Raw genomic sequence first — 23,094 nt, forward strand, 5'->3', positions numbered from 1 at the left:
CTTCAAAACAGAATCAATGTCTGATAAAGATTCAGCAAAAAAAGACGACGTCTCACAGGATTATTTACTTTATTTATTTAACAGTCTTCCTTTGATTTGAGGTTGAGAGTGTGTGCAGTGCAATGAGACCAGATAGTGGGAAACTGAGAGGAGGGAGAGACACATGTCTGAGCATGAAGGTGAAATAACAGAATTAGTTGTCATGAACCAAAGTTCTCACATATACAGGACCCAGAAGCAGACTCATCACAAATGTCCGTGAACTTATTACCACCATTACCTGAAAAAAGAAAAAGGGGGGACACCAGAGTGATTTTCAGTTTCTTCTCTCTTGCAGGAGTTTAATGGAATGAGGAGAGAGCATGAAGATGCCCCCTAGTGGAGGATGGAGCCAATACCAATAGACCCCAAGGCTAACTAGCTTATTAGTAACGTACAGATTGTGATTCCCTAAATAAAATGACACAAACATTAATGCAACATGAAAAATAATAATTTAATTACATTTTTCAACAAAAGTACACATTACATTATATATGTCAACTAATATGAGTTCATATTTACTATATCTCTTTTGTGAACCTTTGTTTTTACTGTCAACTGGACACACACCAACTTTAACAATCCTCCAGTTTTATAGTGTCACTCTTTATGCAGTAATAAGAGCTTTCTGTGGGTGTTTTTAATCACAGTTCCTTATCCGAATGGTGAATTAAAGCTAAGCAGATTTCACACTTCAGTTTACCCTTTAACCCTTATTTGTTAAAGGCTATAGTAAATCATCTGCATCAAACAAAAAAAAAAAATGTTATCCTTTTATTTCTTGATACATGCTCAATCATCCTGGCAAGTAAATCCCCAAAAGTTGATTCTGTTCATCTGGACGTAGCGTTTTGTGCGAAAAGCGTTTCATCACTCATCCAAGTGACTTCTTCAGTCTCAGCTGACTGCAGGTTTCCCCAAATCTTATAAACAGTACATTTGCATAATGACTGAAACCAGCCCACTGAAGGAACAATGGGCTGGGAGGTCAGTTTCTTCATCATAATTAGGCAAATTCTCGTGATCATTGATCAACAACCACTCTTTCAAGGATGATTATGTACACATCCTGGACAGGTAGTGAGTGACTGGTTTGAGCGCGGAGTCAAGGAGGCCATTTACGTGAAAAGGGAAAGACCATCTCTGAATCAAGGAGGGGGACTAAGGCTTCATCTGTCACCATCTTACAATGCTGTGATTGCAGCCATTCCCCAACTCTCTGTGAATGGTACTCATGGTTATTGATCAGTGGGCTTTGGTCAACAGTCGGCTTTTTTTGGCGATTTGGCGCTATATAAATAAAATAGAATTGAATTGGTTATTGATCAATGGTCATTAGAATTTGCATAATTATGATGAAGGAACTGACCTTCCACTGAAGGATCAGTGGGCTGGTTTCAGTCATTGTGCAAATGTACTGTTTATAAGACTGGGGAAATCTGCAGTCAGCTGAGACTGAAGAAGTCTACTGAAAACACTATGTCCAGATGAACAGAATCAACTTTTGGGAGTTGTTTTTTTTTACAGATTTGTGTTGGAAGCCTCTTTTTTATTTTAAGATCTATCAGGGATTAAATGTATAGTGAAACTTATTTACGCTAACAAAAAGTGGAGTTTCACTCATCTGATCCACTTGGGTTGGTGGGAAAAACAGGGACTTCTCTTTGGTGTAGTATGAATGGCAATGCAGAAGCTTTTTATCAACACAGAAACTGTAAATCTTATTTAAAAAAAACCAAAAACAGGTAAGTCTAAAAATCTGTCCTGTCATTCACATTTGTCAAAGACGTTCAGGATGGCCGGATTGGAGTCATTACTCGGGTGATTCAGGCCTGTGGGCCTTATGATATGACATGCTTTAAAGTCTGTTCTTAGTTCAGAGTGGTCTTATCCAGTTTCTTTTTTGTACAACCAAGAGAGAAGTGAGCTTGATTACATGATTAATGGAAGTGGGAAAAAACAAAACAAACAAACAAACAAAAAAAAAAAAGAATAAGGAGAACTTTTTTATCAGGATGAAACCAAGCCCAGGCCTTCAAAACAAAACTAATGTCAGATGAAATACGAAGAAAAAAATCCAAGGCTTCTCACAGCATTATTCGATATATTTAACTGTTGTTTTTAGTACGCAATAAAAATAAAATGCTACTTGTCTTCATGTTTTCTGTAGGTCAAAACCCACCAACAAGAAGCACAGCAGAAATTGAATGAGCGACTATGAGTCCAAATGGAGCATTTATCTCCCACGCTGACCCTTCCGATTATATAAAACTGAGAAGTTGTGACATCAGCAGGAGACACAGAGATCAGCTAGAAAAGCTCAGTTTAATCAGGATGCTCTTCCAGTGGAGGCTACTTCTGTTTGTTTTCTGTAGATCAAAAAACCAACAACAGCAGCAGCAAGAAGCACACCTATAAATGACAGTCCGACTATCAATCCAACAGACTCATCCTCTGTGAGTCCTCTTGTCTGACCTGCAGGTGAGAAACAGGTGTGAGGTGTCAGCTGTCAGATAGGTGATGAGTGAAGAACAGAACAGAATCCATTTCCTCTTCAAACTGCTGTCAGACATTATCTACTGCACTCTGATCACATCACTCAGACCAGCTGCTTTCTACAAAGTCTCATCAACAACATCTTTAGAAACAAACATCAACAACCAGGAAGCAGCTTCACCGCTGATCACACACACACTCAACTCTACTCACTCACCTGGAGGAACAACACTCAGGTAGATGGTGTTGCTGGGGCCACCTTCAAGAATACCTCTGTTCTTTGACTCCCTGATGCGACACTCATATGTTCCAGTGTCATTAGTCGTCACATCTTTCAGAATCAGAGACACGTCTCCATCCTTCATCTGTCTGTCCTGCAGATCCACCCGGTTCTTGAATGATGGATGCTGGCTGGCTGGATCAAAGTGCCCATCCCGGTGCAAAAGGACATATTCTTCATTTAGATCAGGTCTGCTCCACTCTACAACTATGATGGTGTTTAAAGCTCGACATGGCAGAGTGACGTTCTGTCCAGACTCAGCTGTGATGATTTTATCATCTGAAAGAGGAAACAACACAGAGCAGAGAGACTGAAATTTTCTCTTCTAAGGCAGCCAATCAGAGTAAGATCAGAAAGAGATAATTGGCCTACAGTTTTTTTTTTTCTTTCTTTCTGATTCAGTTTCAGTCCAGCACTTTGTCTGTAAAGCATTCATCAGAATCAGAATTGTGTTTATTGGCCAAGTATATGTGCAGACACATACAAGGAATTTGGTTCTGGTAGAGGCTCTCAAGCACAGCAATGTAAAACACACACACACACACACACACACACACACACACACACACGTCTATATATACACATTACACATGCATACACAAAGCTGTGTAAACCAGCTATAAATAACCAATCTAAACTTATAAACATAAAATACATGAATGAGGTGGAATAAATACTACAGAATGTACATAAGGTGCAGCTGCAGTCTGGCAGTGGGAGCAGTGTGACAGGTCAACTGTTAAGAAGGGAGATGGCGAGGGGAAAGAAACTGTTCCTGTGTCGGGTGGTCCTGGTCTGCAGGCTTCTGTACCGTCTGCCAGAGGTCAGCAGGTCAAAAAGTCTGTGTCAGAGGGTGTGAGGGGTCTGCGATGATTTTCCCTGCCCGTTTCCTGGTTATTGAGAGGTACAGGTCCTGGATGGAGGGCAGGGGGGCGCCGATGATCCTTTCTGCTGCCCGTACAGTCCGCTCCTGTCCTGTTTAGTGGCTGCACCATACCAGACTGTGATGGAGGAGCACAGGACAGACTCAATGACCGCAGTGTAGAACTGGATCAGCAGCTCCTGTGGAAGACTGTACTTCCCCAGTTGTCTCAGGAAGTACATCCTCTGCTGGGTCTTTTTGAGGATGGAGTTGATGCTGGTCTCCCACTTCAGGTCCTGGGAGATGGTGGTACCCAGGAACTTGGAGATCTTCACAGTTGACATGTATATGTTTAGTCCACCAGAATTTGGAATTTGTACATACTTTGTCTCAAGGGGCCACCGTATATATTTTTATATATAAATACATAAATAAAACCACAAGTTTTTTTTCTTTTACATTAGTAATTCCTTTTGTGCATAATTTTATATTGTTGTTAATAATAAGTTAATTAGCAACAAGACAACCTGAAGAGCTGGTTGGGAGCCGAAAGAGCCGGCTCTTTTTAGTGAGCCAAGCCAAAAGAGTCAATTCTCTAAAAAGAGCCGGAAATCCCATCACTACTGTCTGACATATTGTCAGACAGACCCAGAGGCTAGTGGTTCCAGGGCTACATTGCTTAATGTTCAAGTGCTACACAACATTAAAGCTGATAAGCAAATACATGAAAGCAGAGAAGCTATACCAAACACACTGTGGGAATAAACAGTGAAGGGGAGATTTAGCTGTTGGCTCGTGCCAGCTTACCTGATAGTAATTGTTTCTGGGTTAGCATGTGGCCCTTGAATCCTGAGAAACCCATGAATCCTGCATGAATTGCTTATCTTGCCAGCACGGACTGCAGAAGCCCTTGGTGATTTGCCTCTAACATGCTCCCTCCTGGGGAGGGTGTCGGGTGTCAAAGCAGTCTGATACATCAGCCGGCAAGCGTGAGTTCTCCAGCCTGCAGCGCTAGCTCCTTCTCCAGTCTATTGCCAGTGGGTCGCTGGTTTGCTGACCCCCTCAGTGAGCTGAGCTTCCTGGCTGCACCAGTGTCTTATTCGGTTTACTCCTGCTGCTGCAAACAGCATGGAGCAGCTGCTGGGTGCTGCGGACGGACCTTGGGTTCACATCCCTAGCTCGGCCCTCTACTTCAGCGGCTGCGCTGCTGCTGCAGGCTGTGTTCCCCTGGAGTATTGCTTGCGGTTTGCCAGTTTACGTGCCAGTCAGACCTCGCTGTGTCTGGTACATCAGCAGGCAGGTGAGCTCTCCAGCCTGAGGCGCTGGCTCCCTGTCTGGTGTATTGCCCGTGTGTCGCTGGTTTACACGGCCAGCGGGGGCCCGCTCAGTGAGCTGAAACTTCCTGACTGTCCACGAGTGTCTCGTTCGAGTTCACTCTTGCTGCTCCCCTGTCTGTAGACGGCACAAAGTGGCTGCTACGCCCTGCTGATGGACCTTTGGATCACAGCCCCGCTTGGATCCTTCACTCTTAGTGGACTAAGCCACCATCCCCAGTCTTCGGATGTCATGAGTCGGCTGATTGACTCTGGGGACAGAACTGGGGCTGCGTCTCTACCTCGGCCATCCCGCATTCCTTACTTGGCCATCCACTCCGCAGCAGTGGCGGGCTGACCTGAAGTGGTCACTCAATTACAGTCCTTGCATCCTACGGGACTTGCTTAGGCTAGTCTTGCGTCTGGCAGACTGATGCCTCCGCCCCCCGGCTCGGCCTTTGTGTCTGGCGAAGCCCTGACCGGGGTGGCGTGTATATATGTATATTTGTAAATAGTTCATTGGTACTTTCACTCTGTGATTCGGGTGCACTGTCTCCTCGCAGGGTGTCTGTCTTACATAGTTACCCTGTACATAAAGAATATGTGACGGAGTGGAGAGAGAGTCTCGATATGATAGAGAACGTACAGTTACATTGTAACCTTGGCTCTCTGAGTGAGAGACTCTCTCTCTCTTCAGGCTGCTTGGAGAAGCATCCTGATCAAACTATCACCAGTGTTTGCACAGCTGTTTTTTATACGTAAGCTGTGGAGTGTAAGAGTGTCTTAAAGAAATATCCACATGCCACGACCAAGGTCATACCCCGTACATATAGAATGTAACAGCATGGAAATAGAGTCTCTCACTCAGAGAACAAAGGTTACAATGTAACCATATGTTCACTCAATGCTCAGTAAACATCAGGTTCACAGAATCTGTTACGTGTTTTAAAATATAGTCTACTCCATTTCCACCAAGCCTCTTACTTCCTACTTAAACACAATCAATCAGTCAATCAATAGTTATTAGTGGTAGTTTTTTTAGTAGTTATAAGTGAACTGCTGTTATTTTGTACTTACCTGCAAACACACAGACAAAAAGCAGCAGAGTACAGCAGAGCGACTCACTCGCTGCAGTCATTTTCTCCTTTATCCAGTTCAAACTCCAGCTGTTAAAAATCCAAGGATGCTGATGTTTTCAGGAACAAAATCTGAAACTGTAGATATCAGGTAACTGCTTTGAACAGTCTTTGTTTGATTTGAGGTTGAGGGTGTGTGTGCAGTGGAAAATCAGTTAGTGGGAAGGCAGGAGAGATGCATGTCCGAGCATGAAAGTTAAATAACAGTGAAATAACAGCAGTAACTAGGAATGTGGGCTTGACCGAGGACCCAGTTCTGCTCCTGTTTTACATATATCATAAATACACAGAAAGTAACGAGGGAAGTGGAAGCACACGGGGAACACAGCTGAGGACAATTACACATGACAGAGTGGGGACACGAAACTGAAAATGCTGACACCAAGACACGGATCTTAAACATAACACAGACAGTACACAGAGACAGCAGAAAGAGAGAGAGAGAGAGAGAGAGCGAGAACACGATTGAAAGAGGAGCAAAGCACAGTAACTCACATCACCATGTACACAGTCGCACAGAGAGAGACACAGAGGAGAAATCTAATAAACAATACTGAACAGAATATCCTAGGAAACCTCAACATAATGCAAAATATGACAGAAAACGCAGGACACTTAAACTGTTGGGTCACAATGACCCAGGACCATGGCAGGAACATCAATGAGCATATGTTAGGTTTTATTACACTACCCTGCATTGAGAAATAACAATTCAGCTGCTTTCCAAAACATAACTAACCTAAGCCCATTCAGTGATGTCCAGAAAGTACTAATAAAATATTCTATCATGTACAGTTTTGCCCCCAAAATGTGATTTAAAAAAAGAAAACATTCAAAATCAGTTTTTTGTGCTTTCTCAAATCCTAAACAGTGACAGTTTAATAATCTGGAGACAAAACATCATCAGCACGTCTGATTCTTTGAGTAGATCTTTACAATATAACCCATGCTGAGATGGTTTAGGGGATTATTTGCCCATATCAGGTTAACTGGTTACCTAGCAAAATGAACAGGGTTTACATGGCCTACTGTACATAAAAAGAAGGGAGACTAACTGATCCAAATGCCTGCAGGGAAATTAAAGTGATATGACTTCATTAGAAATAAAAGTGCACATTTCACTGGTGCCTACAGGCACAGTCATGTCTGGGCTTGAGCTGTAGTTAGTTTCAGTCTCTGCTCGTTTAACAAACATTAAAAGAGAGCTGAATAAAAGTTACAAATGCTGGAAACTCTAATAACAAGATTAAATGAACGTTTCTTCCTCTTTGACATCTTTGGTGTCAAAGGTCAAACTCAGGTACAGCCACAGATCTCAGTACAGATAGATATTCAGAGTATCGTCAGAGCAACAGCTTTAAAATCGATTGAGTACCAAGGCTCAATCTGTTTAACTGAACAACATCTTTAGAAACAAACATCAACAAGCAGGAAGCAGCTTCACCTCTGATCACACACACACTCAACTCTACTCACTCACCTGGAGGATCAACAACACTCAGGTAGATGCTGCTGATGGAGTTACCACTTAGATGAGCTCTGTTCTTTGACTTGTTTTGTCCTCTGACACGACACTCATATGTTCCAGTGTCATTAATCGTCACATCCTTCAGAATCAAAGACACGTCTCCATCCTTCATCTGTCTGTCCTGCAGATCCACCTGGTTCTTGAATGATGGATGCTGGCTGGCTGGATCAAAGTGCCCATCCTGGTACAAAAGGACATATGTTTGATTTATATCAGGTCTGCTCCACTCTACACATAACAGAGGTTGAACACTTCTTTCTACAGCAGCCAATCAGAGTGAGAATATGAGAGAGATCATTGGCTTACAGTTTTTTTTTTTCTTTCATTCTTTGTGATTCAGTGTCAGTCCTGCACTCTGTCTGCAAAGCATTCATGTATATGTTTAATCCACTGCTTTCACTAAAAAGCACCCTGGGTCAACAGCTTCTGTTACTTGTAAATGAACCAAAAAGGCATGTGTTACTGCAGCTTCCAAACTACAGAAATCCTCACAGTATCTCTAACATGCTGATTCTGGTAGATGTTTTAGTGCCAGGACACTTACTGCACACCAGGGGGGAATTGTACTTGCAATTCACACTCCAAAAGTGTGTAGTTTTTCCACTACATGATCCAGCTGCTCAGAGATGAGATGAATTGTCTCAGTCTGGTGGGTAACCTTGGCCGATAGCAGGACACTGCAGTGTTGCCAACTTAGCGGATTTGTCGCTATATTTAGCGAGTGTTCAGGCCCCCTTAGTGACTTTTTTTTCTAAAAACCAACTACAGACAAATCTAGCGACTTTTTCTGGTGTTATTGGAGACTTATTTATGACGGCTTTTTGACGTGAAATAGCTCTTCTCAACAAGCAGCGGTGGTGTCGTGGGCACGTCGCCCGTGCCAAAGCACTCATAGGCGGAGGATATTCCTCCCCCAGCGGCTATCAGGGCAGCTGGGGGAGCCGCACCGGCAGATAGGGGCACCAATCACTGGCAGGGAGTATTGCAGGGGGAAATACGCTCTCACACCTGGGTTACCTGAGACACAATGGATGCAGTACAGGCACTCACGCTCCCCCTATGTACTCTATACACCCAGGTCCAGGCATCAAAACACCCAAAGATCTCTTGGACTGTGTAAATGACCTGGCACGACTCAGGTGTGGGATGCTGACAATCGTCTTTCTTTATATTTTGCCCAGCGCTCTGCTGGCACAGCCACAGTTGTATTTTCACACTGCATGTGCAGTTGCTTCACCCTCAGCTCACTTCTCTCCTCCTCTGGCCCCAGCAGCTACTGAAATAGTGAAGGTATGATTAGATGATGCTTGCTGGCTGTGACAACCAGCCTCCCCTGACACCACACCCTGAACCCACTGCTTCCCCCCTCCTCATGCAGCCGAGCCACAAACCACAGTCCACCACAGACTCCTACTAATAATCAACATGAACACGACAGAATTAATCAGCATTTTTAAAAGAACAATTCTCAAGGACACACACTATTGATACATTTCCACGCATGAGCATTGTGAACACAGACCTCTCTACATTACCTGGGAACACTGGGTTGTGCTTTATTATCACAAAACACAAACAAGGTTTGTTTTTTTTTGACAGTTTCAACAATTTACTGGACAAAGTTACATGCAAGTTACATGCAAGACAGAGACATTCCTGCCTCTGTCAAACAAAAGTGGAAAATATATTTGTTTTACATTTAATCATAATAAAGAAATAAACTGTTGGTAGATCAACGTTTTACAACGAATCATCCATCAGTAAAAATGTTACTCAATTCCAATACAACAAATTCAACTATCATATAAAAAAAATCCAACCCTGCAGTTGGACGCAAACTTTCTAATCTGACATCACAAAGTTATTCTGAAGCTGTAAATCTAATTAAAAACTCCCCAAAACTACTATGAGAAAACCCTTAAAAGGTTCAATGAAAAAAGAAAAATTCTTTACATATAAAATCAACAATCTTCACATTTCAGAAACTGGAACCAGCTTTAAATGTTACTAAAATAATGATAAAACAATCAATTCTCTAATCATTGACTAACTGATGAATCAACTGATGCAGCTTCAATATATTGTTGCATTTGACAACCCACTACAGCAACTACAGAATAAAACCACTAACCAGATTGATTAAAGATTTCAAACATGCTGAATATGAAGAGTAGTATAATTTAACTCACATTATCAGCCATAAGAACAAATTAAGATTTATAATGATGTAAGGTATATAAATGTAAGTACAATTTGAATCAATGGGCCACTGAACTTCTCAGCTTCTAAAATGTAAAGCCTCATTTAGAAACTACACAAATATAGTGATCAGGGATCAACATGAACATATCTTCTCTGTCTATTTGACTTTAATCAACTCTGCACTGTCTCCAACTTCAGAAAGATAAAGTCCAGCATGGAGCGGCTGAGTGAATGTGGTCTGGACTCTGTGCAGGAGAGTCATGGTTTCAGAGACGCTGTAGAAAGACAGAATACCTGCTCTGTGATCCAGGTACACTCCTACTCTGAGGACCTGAGAGGAGAGTTCGGACATCATTGTGCCAAAATTGAAAAATGTTTTTGTAACAATTTAATACCCAAGATTTCTCATTCCATCCAAAACCACATTTATTGAGGCCCCCTGCTCTGCTGATATTCTTGTATGTGACTGCTATAAAAACCATTTCCCCTCTCCACTCCACCTCCCAGTAACAACGTCCAGTCAGGCTCTCTGTACTCAGGATCTGATGGCATGAAGTGAATCTGTCTGGATGATCAGAATAAGACTGTTGTTGTTTCATTAATGTTACTTTTCTGTTCCCGTCAGATAATAACAGATGTGTGCTTGCTGTGTTTGGATCCAGTGTGATTTCATGTGAATGTTTTAAGAATCCAGCTCTGGTCTTTGGCTCCGTTGGTGACAGTAAAACATCCACTTCAGTGACTGTCAGTGAGATGTTTGTCCATTCCTCTCTCAGAGTGTCCTGTAGTTTATCTCTGGTCTCTGACACAGCTGCTGTCACATCCTCAAAGTAGCTCAGAGGACGAATATTGATGCTGGATGAGTGTGTAGACTCACTGAGTGCTGACAGTGAGGGGTAGTTGTGTAGAAACTGGTTGTGATCCTCTGTGTGTGAGAGCTGCTCCAGCTCGCCGTCTTTCCTCTTCAGCTCAGCGATCTCCTGCTCCAGCTTCTCCTGAAGCTCTTTGACTCGACTCACTTCAGTTTCCTGCTGGGATCTGACCTGCTGCTTCACATCAGAGCTTCTTTTCTGGATGAGACGGATCAGTTCAGTGAACATCTTCTCACTGTCCTCCACTGCTTTATCAGCAGAGCCATTGATGGCCTCCACCTCCTGTTGAAGCAGCTTCACATCTTTCTCTCGCTCCTGGATTCTCTGCTGGATGTTTAGTCGTCTCACCTCGAGCTCCTTCTGCTTCTCAGTCCTTTCTGCTGCAGCTGGGACTGTTTCATGGCCTTTATGTGCATCCATTGTGCAGAGATAACAGATACTCTGCTGATCAGTACGACAGAAAATCTTCATCACCTCATCATCACAAGAGCAGATGTTCTCCTGGAGCTTCTTGGAGGGGGCCACCAGCTTGTGTTTTTTAAAGGCAGGAGACTCAAAATGAAGCAGAATATGTTTCTCACAGTAGGAGATCAGACACACCAGACAGGACTTGATGGCTTTCAGCTTCCTCCCAGTGCAGACATCACAGGCCACATCTTCAGGTCCAGCATAGCATTGCTCACCTGCAGCAGCTTGGAGTCCAGTATGCTTCAGCTGCTCCACTAAAGTTGCAAACATGACGTTTTTCTCCAGGACAGGCCTCGGTTTGAAAGTCGTCCTGCACTGAGGGCAGCTGTGGATTCCCTTCCTGTCCTCTTCATCCCAGAAACTTTTAATACAGTTCATGCAGTAGCTGTGTCCACAGGCTGTAGTCACTGGATCCTTCAGTAGATCCCAATCTTGTTTTGCATTTATAATAGCTGCTGTACAAGAAATAACCATGTTCTTTACATAAAAATAATTATTTTTTCATCTTTTTCCATCTGATGTGACGAACACTTTGTCCCCTTTACTGCCTATTAGGAAAATATATTTTCTAGTGCTTATTTGCTGTGTATTTTGTTTTATGCATTTAATAACAGGCCAGTATATTAGATGCCACCTTTTAGTTATAAACTGTGTCATAGGTCATTAGATTGCTTAGCAAGTCTGAAACTGTGCAGAACAGGAAGCTTTGTGCAGAGTTGCAGAGGACATCGTCTATTTTTATGCTGGAAAATCTAGAGAAATTCGGGAGAATGGTGGCTCCAGGAGATTTTCGGGAGGGCCACTGAAATTTGGGACTCTCCCGGAAAAATCGGGAGGGTTGGCATGTATGCATATTTGGTGGTGTTTGTAATGTGACAGAAGAGACAGAAGCTGGGGGATGTTTGGTCATTTGTTCTTACACAGGCTGTTGGGCAATTATATAATATCTTCAACCAAGTTTCCAAACCAAATTTGTGTAAAGTTGCAAATAAAAATAAAAACTCTATAAAATGCCTTTTTCTGCATCTAGAGACAATATTGTGGTTTCAACGCTTTTACTACATGAATAGTCGCATCCTTGTTTCGACACACCTGAATCAAATGAATGGCTTGTAAGCAGGAAATTGCCACACTTGATAGCCTGCTGACGAGGTAATTCAACCATTTGATTCAGCTGTGTTGGAGTAGGGCTGAGTCTAAAAGCTGCAGGACAGTAGCTCTCGGGGACTGAACTTTTTTTTAAATTATTTGAACATATGTGTATTGTTTGTGTATTTATACACAAACAATACACATATGCTTTCATGCTTTCAATTGTGTAATTTAAGTGATCTAGGTAGCTCTGTTGTGGAAATTCAGTTTAACGCTAGCAACGTAGCTGTTTAGTTTCAGTTTCAACAATTTACTGGACAAAGTTACATGCAAGTTACATGCAAGACAGAGACATTCCTGCGTCTGTCAAACAAAAGTGGAAAATATATTTGTTTTACATTTAATCATAATAAAGAAATAAACTGTTGGTAGATCAACGTTTTACAACGAATCATCCATCAGTAAAAATGTTACTCAATTCCAATACAACAAATTCAACTATCATATAAAAAAAATCCAACCCTGCAGTTGGACGCAAACTTTCTAATCTGACATCACAAAGTTATTCTGAAGCTGTAAATCTAATTAAAAACTCCCCAAAACTACTATGAGAAAACCCTTAAAAGGTTCAATGAAAAAAGAAAAATTCTTTACATATAAAATCAACAATCTTCACATTTCAGAAACTGGAACCAGCTTTAAATGTTACTAAAATAATGATAAAACAATCAATTCTCTAATCATTGACTAACTGATGAATCAACTGATGCAGCTTCAATATATTGTTGCATTTGACAACCCACTACAGCAACTACAGAATAAAACCACTAACCAGATTGATTAAAGATTTCAAACATGCTGAATATGAAGAGTAGTATAATTTAACTCACATTATCAGCCATAAGAACAAATTAAGATTTATAATGATGTAAGGTATATAAATGTAAGTACAATTTGAATCAATGGGCCACTGAACTTCTCAGCTTCTAAAATGTAAAGCCTCATTTAGAAACTACACAAATATAGTGATCAGGGATCAACATGAACATATCTTCTCTGTCTATTTGACTTTAATCAACTCTGCACTGTCTCCAACTTCAGAAAGATAAAGTCCAGCATGGAGCGGCTGAGTGAATGTGGTCTGGACTCTGTGCAGGAGAGTCATGGTTTCAGAGACGCTGTAGAAAGACAGAATACCTGCTCTGTGATCCAGGTACACTCCTACTCTGAGGACCTGAGAGGAGAGTTCGGACATCGTTGTGCCAAAATTGAAAAATGTTTTTGTAACAATTTAATACCCAAGATTTCTCATTCCATCCAAAACCACATTTATTGAGGCCCCCTGCTCTGCTGATATTCTTGTATGTGACTGCTATAAAAACCATTTCCCCTCTCCACTCCACCTCCCAGTAACAACGTCCAGTCAGGCTCTCTGTACTCAGGATCTGATGGCATGAAGTGAATCTGTCTGGATGATCAGAATAAGACTGTTGTTGTTTCATTAATGTTACTTTTCTGTTCCCGTCAGATAATAACAGATGTGTGCTTGCTGTGTTTGGATCCAGTGTGATTTCATGTGAATGTTTTAAGAATCCAGCTCTGGTCTTTGGCTCTGGTGGTGACAGTAAAACATCCACTTCAGTGACTGTCAGTGAGATGTTCGTCCATTCCTCTCTCAGAGTGTCCTGTAGTTTATCTCTGGTCTCTGACACAGCTGCTGTCACATCCTCAAAGTACCTCAGAGGACGAATATTGATGCTGGATGAGTGTGTAGACTCACTGAGTGCTGACAGTGAGGGGTAGTTGTGTAGAAACTGGTTGTGATCCTCTGTGTGTGAGAGCTGCTCCAGCTCGCCGTCTGTCCTCTTCAGCTCAGCAATCTCCTGCTCCAGCTTCTCCTGAAGCTCTTTGACTCGTCTCACTTCAGTTTCCTACTGGGATCTGACCTGCTGCTTCACATCAGAGCTTCTTTTCTGGATGAGACGGATCAGCTCAGTGAACATCTTCTCACTGTCCTCCACTGCTTTATCAGCAGAGCCAATGATGGCCTCCACCTCCTGTTGAAGCAGCTTCACATCTTTCTCTCGCTCCTGGATTCTCTGCTGGATGTTTAGTCGTCTCACCTTGAGCTCCTTCTGCTTCTCAGTCCTTTCTGCTGCAGCTGGGACTGTTTCATGGCCTTTATGTGCATCCATTGTGCAGAGATAACAGATACTCTGCTGATCAGTACGACAGAAAATCTTCATCACCTCATCATCACAAGAGCAGATGTTCTCCTGGAGCTTCTTGGAGGGGGCCACCAGCTTGTGTTTTTTAAAGGCAGGAGACTCAAAATGAAGCAGAATATGTTTCTCACAGTAGGAGATCAGACACACCAGACAGGACTTGATGGCTTTCAGCTTCCTCCCAGTGCAGACATCACAGGCCACATCTTCAGGTCCAGCATAGCATTGCTCACCTGCAGCAGCTTGGAGTCCAGTATGCTTCAGCTGCTCCACTAAAGTTGCAAACATGACGTTTTTCTCCAGGACAGGCCTCGGTTTGAAAGTCGTCCTGCACTGAGGGCAGCTGTGGATTCCCTTCCTGTCCTCTTCATCCCAGAAACTTTTAATACAGTTCATGCAGTAGCTGTGTCCACAGGCTGTAGTCACTGGATCCTTCAGTAGATCCCAATCTTGTTTTGCATTTATAATAGCTGCTGTACAAGAAATAACCATGTTCTTTACATAAAAATAATTATTTTTTCATCTTTTTCCATCTGATGTGACGAACACTTTGTCCCCTTTACTGCCTATTAGGAAAATATATTTTCTAGTGCTTATTTGCTGTGTATTTTGTTTTATGCATTTAATAACAGGCCAGTATATTAGATGCCACCTTTTAGTTATAAACTGTGTCATAGGTCATTAGATTGCTTAGCAAGTCTGAAACTGTGCAGAACAGGAAGCTTTGTGCAGAGTTGCAGAGGACATCGTCTATTTTTATGCTGGAAAATCTAGAGAAATTCGGGAGAATGGTGGCTCCAGGAGATTTTCGGGAGGGCCACTGAAATTTGGGACTCTCCCGGAAAAATCGGGAGGGTTGGCATGTATGCATATTTGGTGGTGTTTGTAATGTGACAGAAGAGACAGAAGCTGGGGGATGTTTGGTCATTTGTTCTTACACAGGCTGTTGGGCAATTATATAATATCTTCAACCAAGTTTCCAAACCAAATTTGTGTAAAGTTGCAAATAAAAATAAAAACTCTATAAAATGCCTTTTTCTGCATCTAGAGACAATATTGTGGTTTCAACGCTTTTACTACATGAATAGTCGCATCCTTGTTTCGACACACCTGAATCAAATGAATGGCTTGTAAGCAGGAAATTGCCACACTTGATAGCCTGCTGACGAGGTAATTCAACCATTTGATTCAGCTGTGTTGGAGTAGGGCTGAGTCTAAAAGCTGCAGGACAGTAGCTCTCGGGGACTGAACTTTTTTTTAAATTATTTGAACATATGTGTATTGTTTGTGTATTTATACACAAACAATACACATATGCTTTCATGCTTTCAATTGTGTAATTTAAGTGATCTAGGTAGCTCTGTTGTGGAAATTCAGTTTAACGCTAGCAACGTAGCTGTTTAGTACAGGTGTTGGAAATGCGTCTGTGTATATACACCTTAGCTTAGGGCTGCCCTTTGCCATTTTAATACTCCATTGTAAAAGAAAAATGCTTTTTGTTTCAGAGAAAACATTTTCACGTTCATGTGGCAAAGATATTGAGTTTTTGGTGTTTGTCGAGAACAGTAAGTATTTCACAAATAAGACATTAAAAAAAAGGTTGTCTCAACCAGTTTTCAAAGCTGCCATTTGGATGTTTACAGTTTATTTACAGTTGAAAGCAATCCTTATTTACTATATTATTTTTTATGTTATATAAATTGCATAGGCGTTATTTTGCAATCATTTAAACCAGTAAGGTATATATCTGTGAAGATTCCTAGTCGTCTAGGTTAGAGTTATAGTTGTATACCTTAATTGTTTTGAATTTACTGAGGCCCAAAGAAGCAGCATATTAATTTAGTTTAATAATGAGACAATACATTGGCTTTAAAATGCCATTGTTATTTAAAACTGTACATTTCTTGTCTGAAGATCTAGTTTACCATTTCCCATCTTATTTCTTTTTTGTTTATCAGGACCAATTCAAGAAAACATTTCCATCGAAGACCTCATTCAGAAATATTTCAGAGACGGTTACTCCTATAATGAAACTTTGGACATTTTGGCCTCAAAACATAAACAGAAGATCAGTCTGACCACACTGAAATGTAGATTAAAAAGTTTATCACTGTCCCGAAAAAAAAACATTACTCACCTCGGTGCAATATTAGAAGAGCTGAAGGGACCTGGTCAACATTATGGATACCGTTTAGTATGGCAGACACTGCGTCAGAAACACCATCTTTCTGTGAAAAGGCATGATGTCATGGTAATGATGGCAGAGCTCGACCCATCTGGAGTCCAAAACGCTCAAGGAAAAAGTTTGTATGAAGAGTTTACGATTCACCTGGACATATGACAAATTAAAGCCATATGGTTTGGCTATCAGTGGTTGTATTGATAGCTATTCACGGAAGGTATTGTGGTGGTTTGCAAAGCAACTAACAGCAACCCAGAAGTCACTCAACACTACGTTCAGTGTGCTTCAGAGTTTGGAGTCATACCAGTGTGACTTCGCACAGACTACAGCACTGAAAATGGGACGATGGCAGCAATGCATTGTGCCTTACGATCATCTCATCAGGATTTTTTTGCAGGAGCTGCCAGTCATACGTATGGATCTTCAACAACAAACCAAAGAAATGAAAGCTGGTGTTCGTACTTCAGAAAACAGCAGTAGGTTTTAAATTGTTGCCAGGAACCACTATATTAACCAGATAAAAGTGTGGCTGTAATATATAATCAGTGATTCAGAAGCCTTGCTGTGTATCACACCGCCTTTCCTTTATAGCTTCAATGTGTAGCCATTATGTTACATAGAAGCATTAGATAGAAAATATAAACTGAAATAGTCAATAAAGAAAGTAAGATGAATAGAAATCTCATGGAAAAAAGAAACACTTGGAGAAAGTGCATGTTAGATGGTCATTTGTGGTATAAGAAAATATAACCTAACTAAAGTATCCAAAATGCACGCACTTTACATCAACTCAAGAAACAATTTCATAAACGTAAGAAATAGTAAGGCTTTGAAGCCTGGTGCTTTGTGAACTGACACTATGTTTTTATATCTCTTTTATAACCCAGTTCTGGATGGACCTTTTGAGTGACATTAGGGAAATGCACCTCTTTAATGGTAGTCATGAACACACGTGCTTGCTGCGCTTCATTTTCATGGCTGTGCTTCAGAGGGATCTGGATGAATGCAAAAGGAAGTGGAACACGAACCTGATTCCCCCAGTTAGGTTGTCCATCTGGTAAACCGGATGTGATGTATTACCTGCCTCATGTTTGTATCACTCTTGTCAATTAAAAATGTGAAAAATCAAAATTCTGTAATTTAAGTAGTTATCACAAAAATGACAGTTTATACCACCTTTTAATCTATGCACTTGATCTTGGTCTGCTCATATTGTATGGTCAAAGCAGACACCACAGTGTTTGCACCACCAAAAATTTGGACTAAATAGCTCTACTTTTTTCACATGTTGATTCCAGTGCTACAATTTATAAAAAGCTGTTTGATATTATCTCCTTAAATGCATGACAAAAATGGGCCAATGTTTTCAGCAACTCAATTGTTCAAGATGGCACCACGAGAGGCAGCTAGTTACAGGAACTCTGACCACTTTCTATTCTATTAAATTCTATTCAATGGTTTTAAGAAAATGCATATGTTCACTTCAAGCATAGTTTTTGTTCCCCTACAGAGACAAGGATGTTGTAGCATTTTCCTGGTATTTTCATAGTAAAATTTTTTCTTGTACTTTTAGGTTGACGTTGACTGCTTGTGGGGGGGAGGATGTGGCAGCACCTGATGATCCTTTATTGTTTGGTCGTCTGAAGAATTCAAAAACTCTTCAGAACTTGGATGTGCTGTTGGGCCATTTCCCTGCTGACAAACGTGCAGAACTATCTGCATTAATTAAAAAGTATCCAACTTTGTTTAGAGACACACCTTCTAAAACAACTTTGATAGAGCACGATATTGATGTGGGTGATGCCAAACCAATCCGGCAGAGGTTCTACAGAGTCTCTGAGGAAAATAAATGAGCAGGAAGTTCAGTACATGTTGGAAAACAACATTGCAGTGCCGTCGTCATCAAGCTGGGCTTCCCCATGTTTGTTGGTTGAAAAAGCTGATAAATCACCACGTTGTTGCACAGACTTTCGTAAAGTAAATGCAGTGACCAAACCCGATTCTTATCCTTTGCCTCATATTGACGACTGTATTGACAGAGTTGGTGCAGCAGAATATGTGAGCAAGTTTGACCTGTTGAAGGGATATTGGCAGGTGCCACTGACTCCCAGAGATCAGGAAATATGCTTTCATCACGCCATCTGGTCTTTATTCATATACAGTCATGGGTTTTGGTTTATGCAATGCTCCAGCTACATTTCAGCGACTCATGAATATGGTTGTTAATTGGCTGAAAGGCTGTGCTGTTTACCTAGATGACGTGGTGGTATATAGTAGCACCTGGGAGGATCATCTGGATCGTATTCGCACTCTGTTTGAACGACTAGTTTGGGGAAATCTGACTATCATCCTGGCAAAATGTGAATTTGCAAAAGCAACTGTGACCTATCTTTGTAAGGTTGTGGGCCAAGGTTATGTGAGGCCGGTTGATGCAAAGGTGTTGGCTATCAAAGAGTTCCCTGTTCCAGTAACCAAAAAAGAACTCATGAGATTTTTTGGTCTGGTCGGTTATTATCGCTGTTTTTGTCAAAACTTCTCAACAGTGGTTGCTCCTCTGACTGATTTGTTGAAGACCAAAGTAAAATTTATTTGGTCTGCAGCATGCCAGCAAGCTTTTTGGGATGTAAAAGTTTTACTGTGCTCTGAACCCGTGCTCTTAGCACCTCGTCTGGATCAGCCCTTCAAGCTGTATGTGGACGCAAGCCACATTGGTGTAGGTGCTGTTCTAGTCCAAGTGTGACAGCCAGTGGGCTGGCCTTGTTTTGTTTTTTCTGTTACCTGTTTCTTGTAGGTAGGTGGAGCTGACCCAATTATAGATGCAGCACACCTGAGAAGGCAGTCCCAGTATATAAAGACATCATGACTAAACCATGGTGGGCTCTCTCTCTTCGCCTGGCATCCATCATGTTTATTTGAGGCTTCAGTTATGGCTTTTATATCATTTCAATTGTGTTTAAGTTTCTTCCCCTTATTTTCATTAAATATATCTTACAGCCTTTAAAAGCCTGTGTGTGGACTCCCATTTGCTTGTCACTTCCTTTGAGCCAGGTTGTGACAGGGTTGAGACTAAAAACACTTGCTGGGTTGTAATGCCAAGTTTCCCATACATCCCAGAACTGTGGAGTCCACTTTGTTGTTATCAGAAGGCAACACCTGCACTTTGGTTAAGGCTAAAAAAAATATGTTTTTTGCTTCAAGTAGAACACATTTATAGTTAAAAAAAAAAAAAAATACCCTTTGTTTTTCCAAATAAGAATATCAGTTGTGACTGTGAGATCAAATAAATTATTTCTGCTAACAGATATTGTGAAGACTCTCTTAACCTCCACCTTAAATGCTAGACACGTGGTTGTATTATTAGCTTTATTAATACAGGTTTATATAAAAAAAAGGAGTAAAAACATTGTAACCAGGTCAGATTTATTGCTAACCTTAACAAAGAGGTGAAATACACTTTGCACTGACATACAAACTGTGTAAAATGTACAATAGCTATGAATATATCTACTCTAAATGCTGAATAGTAGTAAAAATTCTTTCTCAAGCTAAGGATACTAAAAGTAATCATTTAAAATCCCTGACATTTACTTTAGCATAGTAACTAAAACAAAGGCCTTGACCCAACAGACATCTAGCCAATTTTTTTAAACCAACCCTTTTTTTTATAAGAACAAAGACACCGTTGAAATGACAACTATATTACAGTGTGAGGATCAAACTGTAAGTCAATCAATACAGACCAAAACCAGGAGAGTTTAACATTCCAAAGTCCATATCAGCCTGGAACTGCTTATTTATGTCATGCTAGGCTAAGTAACTCCACACTAGTGATGGGTCGTTCGCGAACGAAATGGCTCTTAGAGCCGACTCTTTGATGTGAACGACGCGAGCCGACCCCTTATCGCGAGCCGTCACGTGGGTTTTTTTTTTCCTTTCTCTCACCCTCTCTCTCTCTCGCCCTTTTTTTCCCCGCTTCACTCTGCACGTGAGCCTTGTACTTTACGCTGGGCAGAGGGGGGAGGGGCGGTAGTTACACTCAGTAGCACAGGAACAGAGCCAGAGGGAGAGAGAGAGAAAGAGAGCCAGGGACAACAACGTCACATTAGAAAGGTATAGTAATCATCCACAACTATTTTCGGTTGCAGATGATAAAGGATTCAGAAAGTTTATTCATGCAGGCCCATATGACAGAGAATATGCATCTTCTTTTTGTTTTCATATTATAATTTATATTTAATTGTGTTGTGGTTTGCAGTGTTTTGTGTTGTTTTCACTTTAAATTTGTAAAAGGAAAAAGCTGAAAATTTAAATAGTTAAATGTTGAAATGTGAATAGTTGATTTTTGTATTATATGATTTATTTATTACATTTTATGTGGAGTGAATAAATAAAAGTATATTTACGGTGGCTCCTAGAGACAAAGCACATACAAACTTCAAATCACGTACAAACTCAAAAACACGTACAAACTCAGAAGCACGTACAAACTCAGAAGCACGTAAAAACTCAGAAGCACATAAAAACTCAGAAGCACATAAAAACTCAAAACACATACAAAAGACAACAGAAGTGCTCCAGGATGCTGGGCGCAGTGTTGAGCTTTTGTTATCTTGTGGCTACACAAGCCAGCAAGTACCAACGACAGGATTTGGTGTGTGGTAGTAACAGGTAAATTAACTTTTTTTTTTAATTATTTGAATATTATATGAGTGCCTGTGTATACACAAACAATACACACATGCTTTTAATTGTGTAATTTAAGTGATCTAGTACTTTGGAAGTTCAGTTCATGCTAGAAATGTGTTTTGGAGTTTGTACGTGTTTTGTCTCTAGGGGCCACCGCATATATTTATATATAAACATATATAAATAAAACCACTTTTTTTTACGTTAGTAATTCCTTTTGTGCATAATTTTATATTATTGTTAATAATAAATTAATTAAAGCAACAAAACAACCCGAAGAGCCGGTTCGGAGCCGAAAGAGCCGGCTCTTTTTAGTGAGCCGAGCCGAAAGAGCCGGATCTCTAAAAAGAGCCGGAAATCCCATCACTATTGTACTGGGCTGTTTGCATTTTCATTAATAAGAGTTTATCTTTATTTGGGTTGAGTTTATTTGGGCGACCGTGGCTCAGGGGGTTGGGAAGCGCATCTGTAACCGGAAGGTCGATCCCGGGCTCTCTGTCCTGGTCGTTGTGTCCTTGGGCAAGACACTTTACCCTACCGCCTACTGGTGTTGGCCAGAGGAGCCAATGGTGCGATATGGCAGCCTCGCTTCTGTCAGTCTGCCCCAGGGCAGCTGTGGCTACAACCGTAGCTTGCCTCCACCAGTGTGTGAATGAATAGTGGCATTGCAAAGCGCTTTGGGTGCCTCGAAAAGCGCTATATAAATCCAATCCATTATTATTATCGCTACAGTTTTCATCCTGTAGATATACTCTCATTTCTGCTCTGACATTGTCATTTAGAAGACCCGTTCTAATGGACTGAAAACATTGACTTTGAACATGTTATTTCTTGTACTTTAGGCTGGAATGGGCACGCTCAGATGCAAAAATAATTTTTTGACGCAAATCCAGCACTCTAATCAGGAACTCAAGTGGTGTTTCATTTGCCCCCTGTGTAACTTTGGTTAACTGCTGATACAGTACTGTTGCATCCGTTTTTGCATAATGGGTTTTTAGAACTTGTCTCAGTCTGGTCAATGTGAGATCTTTTTCCCTTCCAAATAGCGTTTTAACCCAGGACTGATGGCACGTATGACAGCCTCCACGATCTCAGCTTCAGAGTAGCCCGTTTTTAAGCCGCTTTCCATCTGGTGCTCTAAGCCAGCGGTCCCCAACCTTTTTTGCGCCACGGACCGGTTTATGCCCGACAATATTTTCACGGACCGGCTGTTAAGGTGTCGCAGATAAATACAACAAAATAAAACTAGTACCTGTACCGAAAAAAAGAAGATTTATTCATAACACACATGAAAAGACCGCGCCTCCACCAGCAAAACCAGCACATCATTTAGCTCCAGAAGCACCGACACTCCTTCATCCTCTCGTTGCAAAAAATCTTCTCATTCAGAGAACTGGCTAATAAGCTTAACGAGACAAAGTTTGACATTGAATGACATCCACAACAACCACAACCCGTACACAGAGGTCGTATTGACAACAACACTAGATGTTCAGTAGATGTTGAAAAACAAACGTAACCTGTGGGTTACAAAACAACCCTTTCAACGGACCAAAAGTGGACATCCAAAAGAATGCCATATAAAAAAACGTCACTCTGATGTAACTTTGGGGGTTCTTAAATGATGGATGCTGGTTGGCTTGATCAAAGTGCCAATCCTGGTACAAAAGAGCATATGTTTGAATTAGATCAGGTCTGCTCCACTCTACA

At 41.1% G+C, this 23,094-nt stretch overlaps 1 protein-coding gene and 2 pseudogenes across 2 annotated transcripts; all 3 read right to left on the reverse strand.

Moving 5' to 3' along the window:
* Positions 1-477: 477 nt before the first annotated feature.
* Positions 478-6,244, reverse strand: LOC146578912 (V-set domain containing T-cell activation inhibitor 1-like). Of its 2 annotated transcripts, none has more exons than XM_085269113.1 (3): positions 6,071-6,244; positions 2,756-3,097; positions 478-2,517 (listed from the first exon to the last, which is right to left on the reverse strand). In XM_085269113.1, the coding sequence occupies exons 1-3, from the start codon at positions 6,129-6,131 to the stop codon at positions 2,372-2,374; spliced, it is 549 nt and encodes a 182-aa protein (XP_085125239.1). In that variant the 5' UTR covers positions 6,132-6,244; the 3' UTR covers positions 478-2,371. The 2 variants fall into 2 exon arrangements, with proteins under 2 accessions (XP_085125239.1, XP_085125240.1); XM_085269114.1 differs by lacking the exon at positions 6,071-6,244 and adding an exon at positions 4,488-4,734.
* A 3,661-nt stretch (positions 6,245-9,905) lies between these two features.
* On the reverse strand, positions 9,906-11,673 carry LOC146578913 (tripartite motif-containing protein 16-like; annotated as a pseudogene).
* A 1,567-nt stretch (positions 11,674-13,240) lies between these two features.
* Positions 13,241-14,912, reverse strand: LOC146578914 (tripartite motif-containing protein 16-like; annotated as a pseudogene).
* Positions 14,913-23,094: the final 8,182 nt, after the last annotated feature.

This window comes from Mchenga conophoros, linkage group LG3 (genome assembly GCF_057382185.1).
Source record: "Mchenga conophoros isolate Kocher_MC1m ecotype Shallow Benthic linkage group LG3, M_conophoros_male_GT1.1, whole genome shotgun sequence".
In the NCBI taxonomy this organism is placed as follows: Eukaryota; Metazoa; Chordata; class Actinopteri; order Cichliformes; family Cichlidae; genus Mchenga; species Mchenga conophoros.

Bases quoted from the DNA above. Each gene is read 5' to 3' on its own strand.
- LOC146578912 (XM_085269113.1), bottom strand. From the start codon at position 6,131: ATGACTGCAGCGAGTGAGTCGCTCTGCTGTACTCTGCTGCTTTTTGTC. The intron at 3,098-6,070 runs GTAAGTACAAAA...TTCCTCTTTCAG, and splicing joins TTTTGTCTGTGTGTTTGCAG to ATGATAAAATCATCACAGCT. The intron at 2,518-2,755 runs GTGAGTGAGTAG...TCTCACCTGCAG, and splicing joins CCTGAGTGTTGTTCCTCCAG to GTCAGACAAGAGGACTCACA.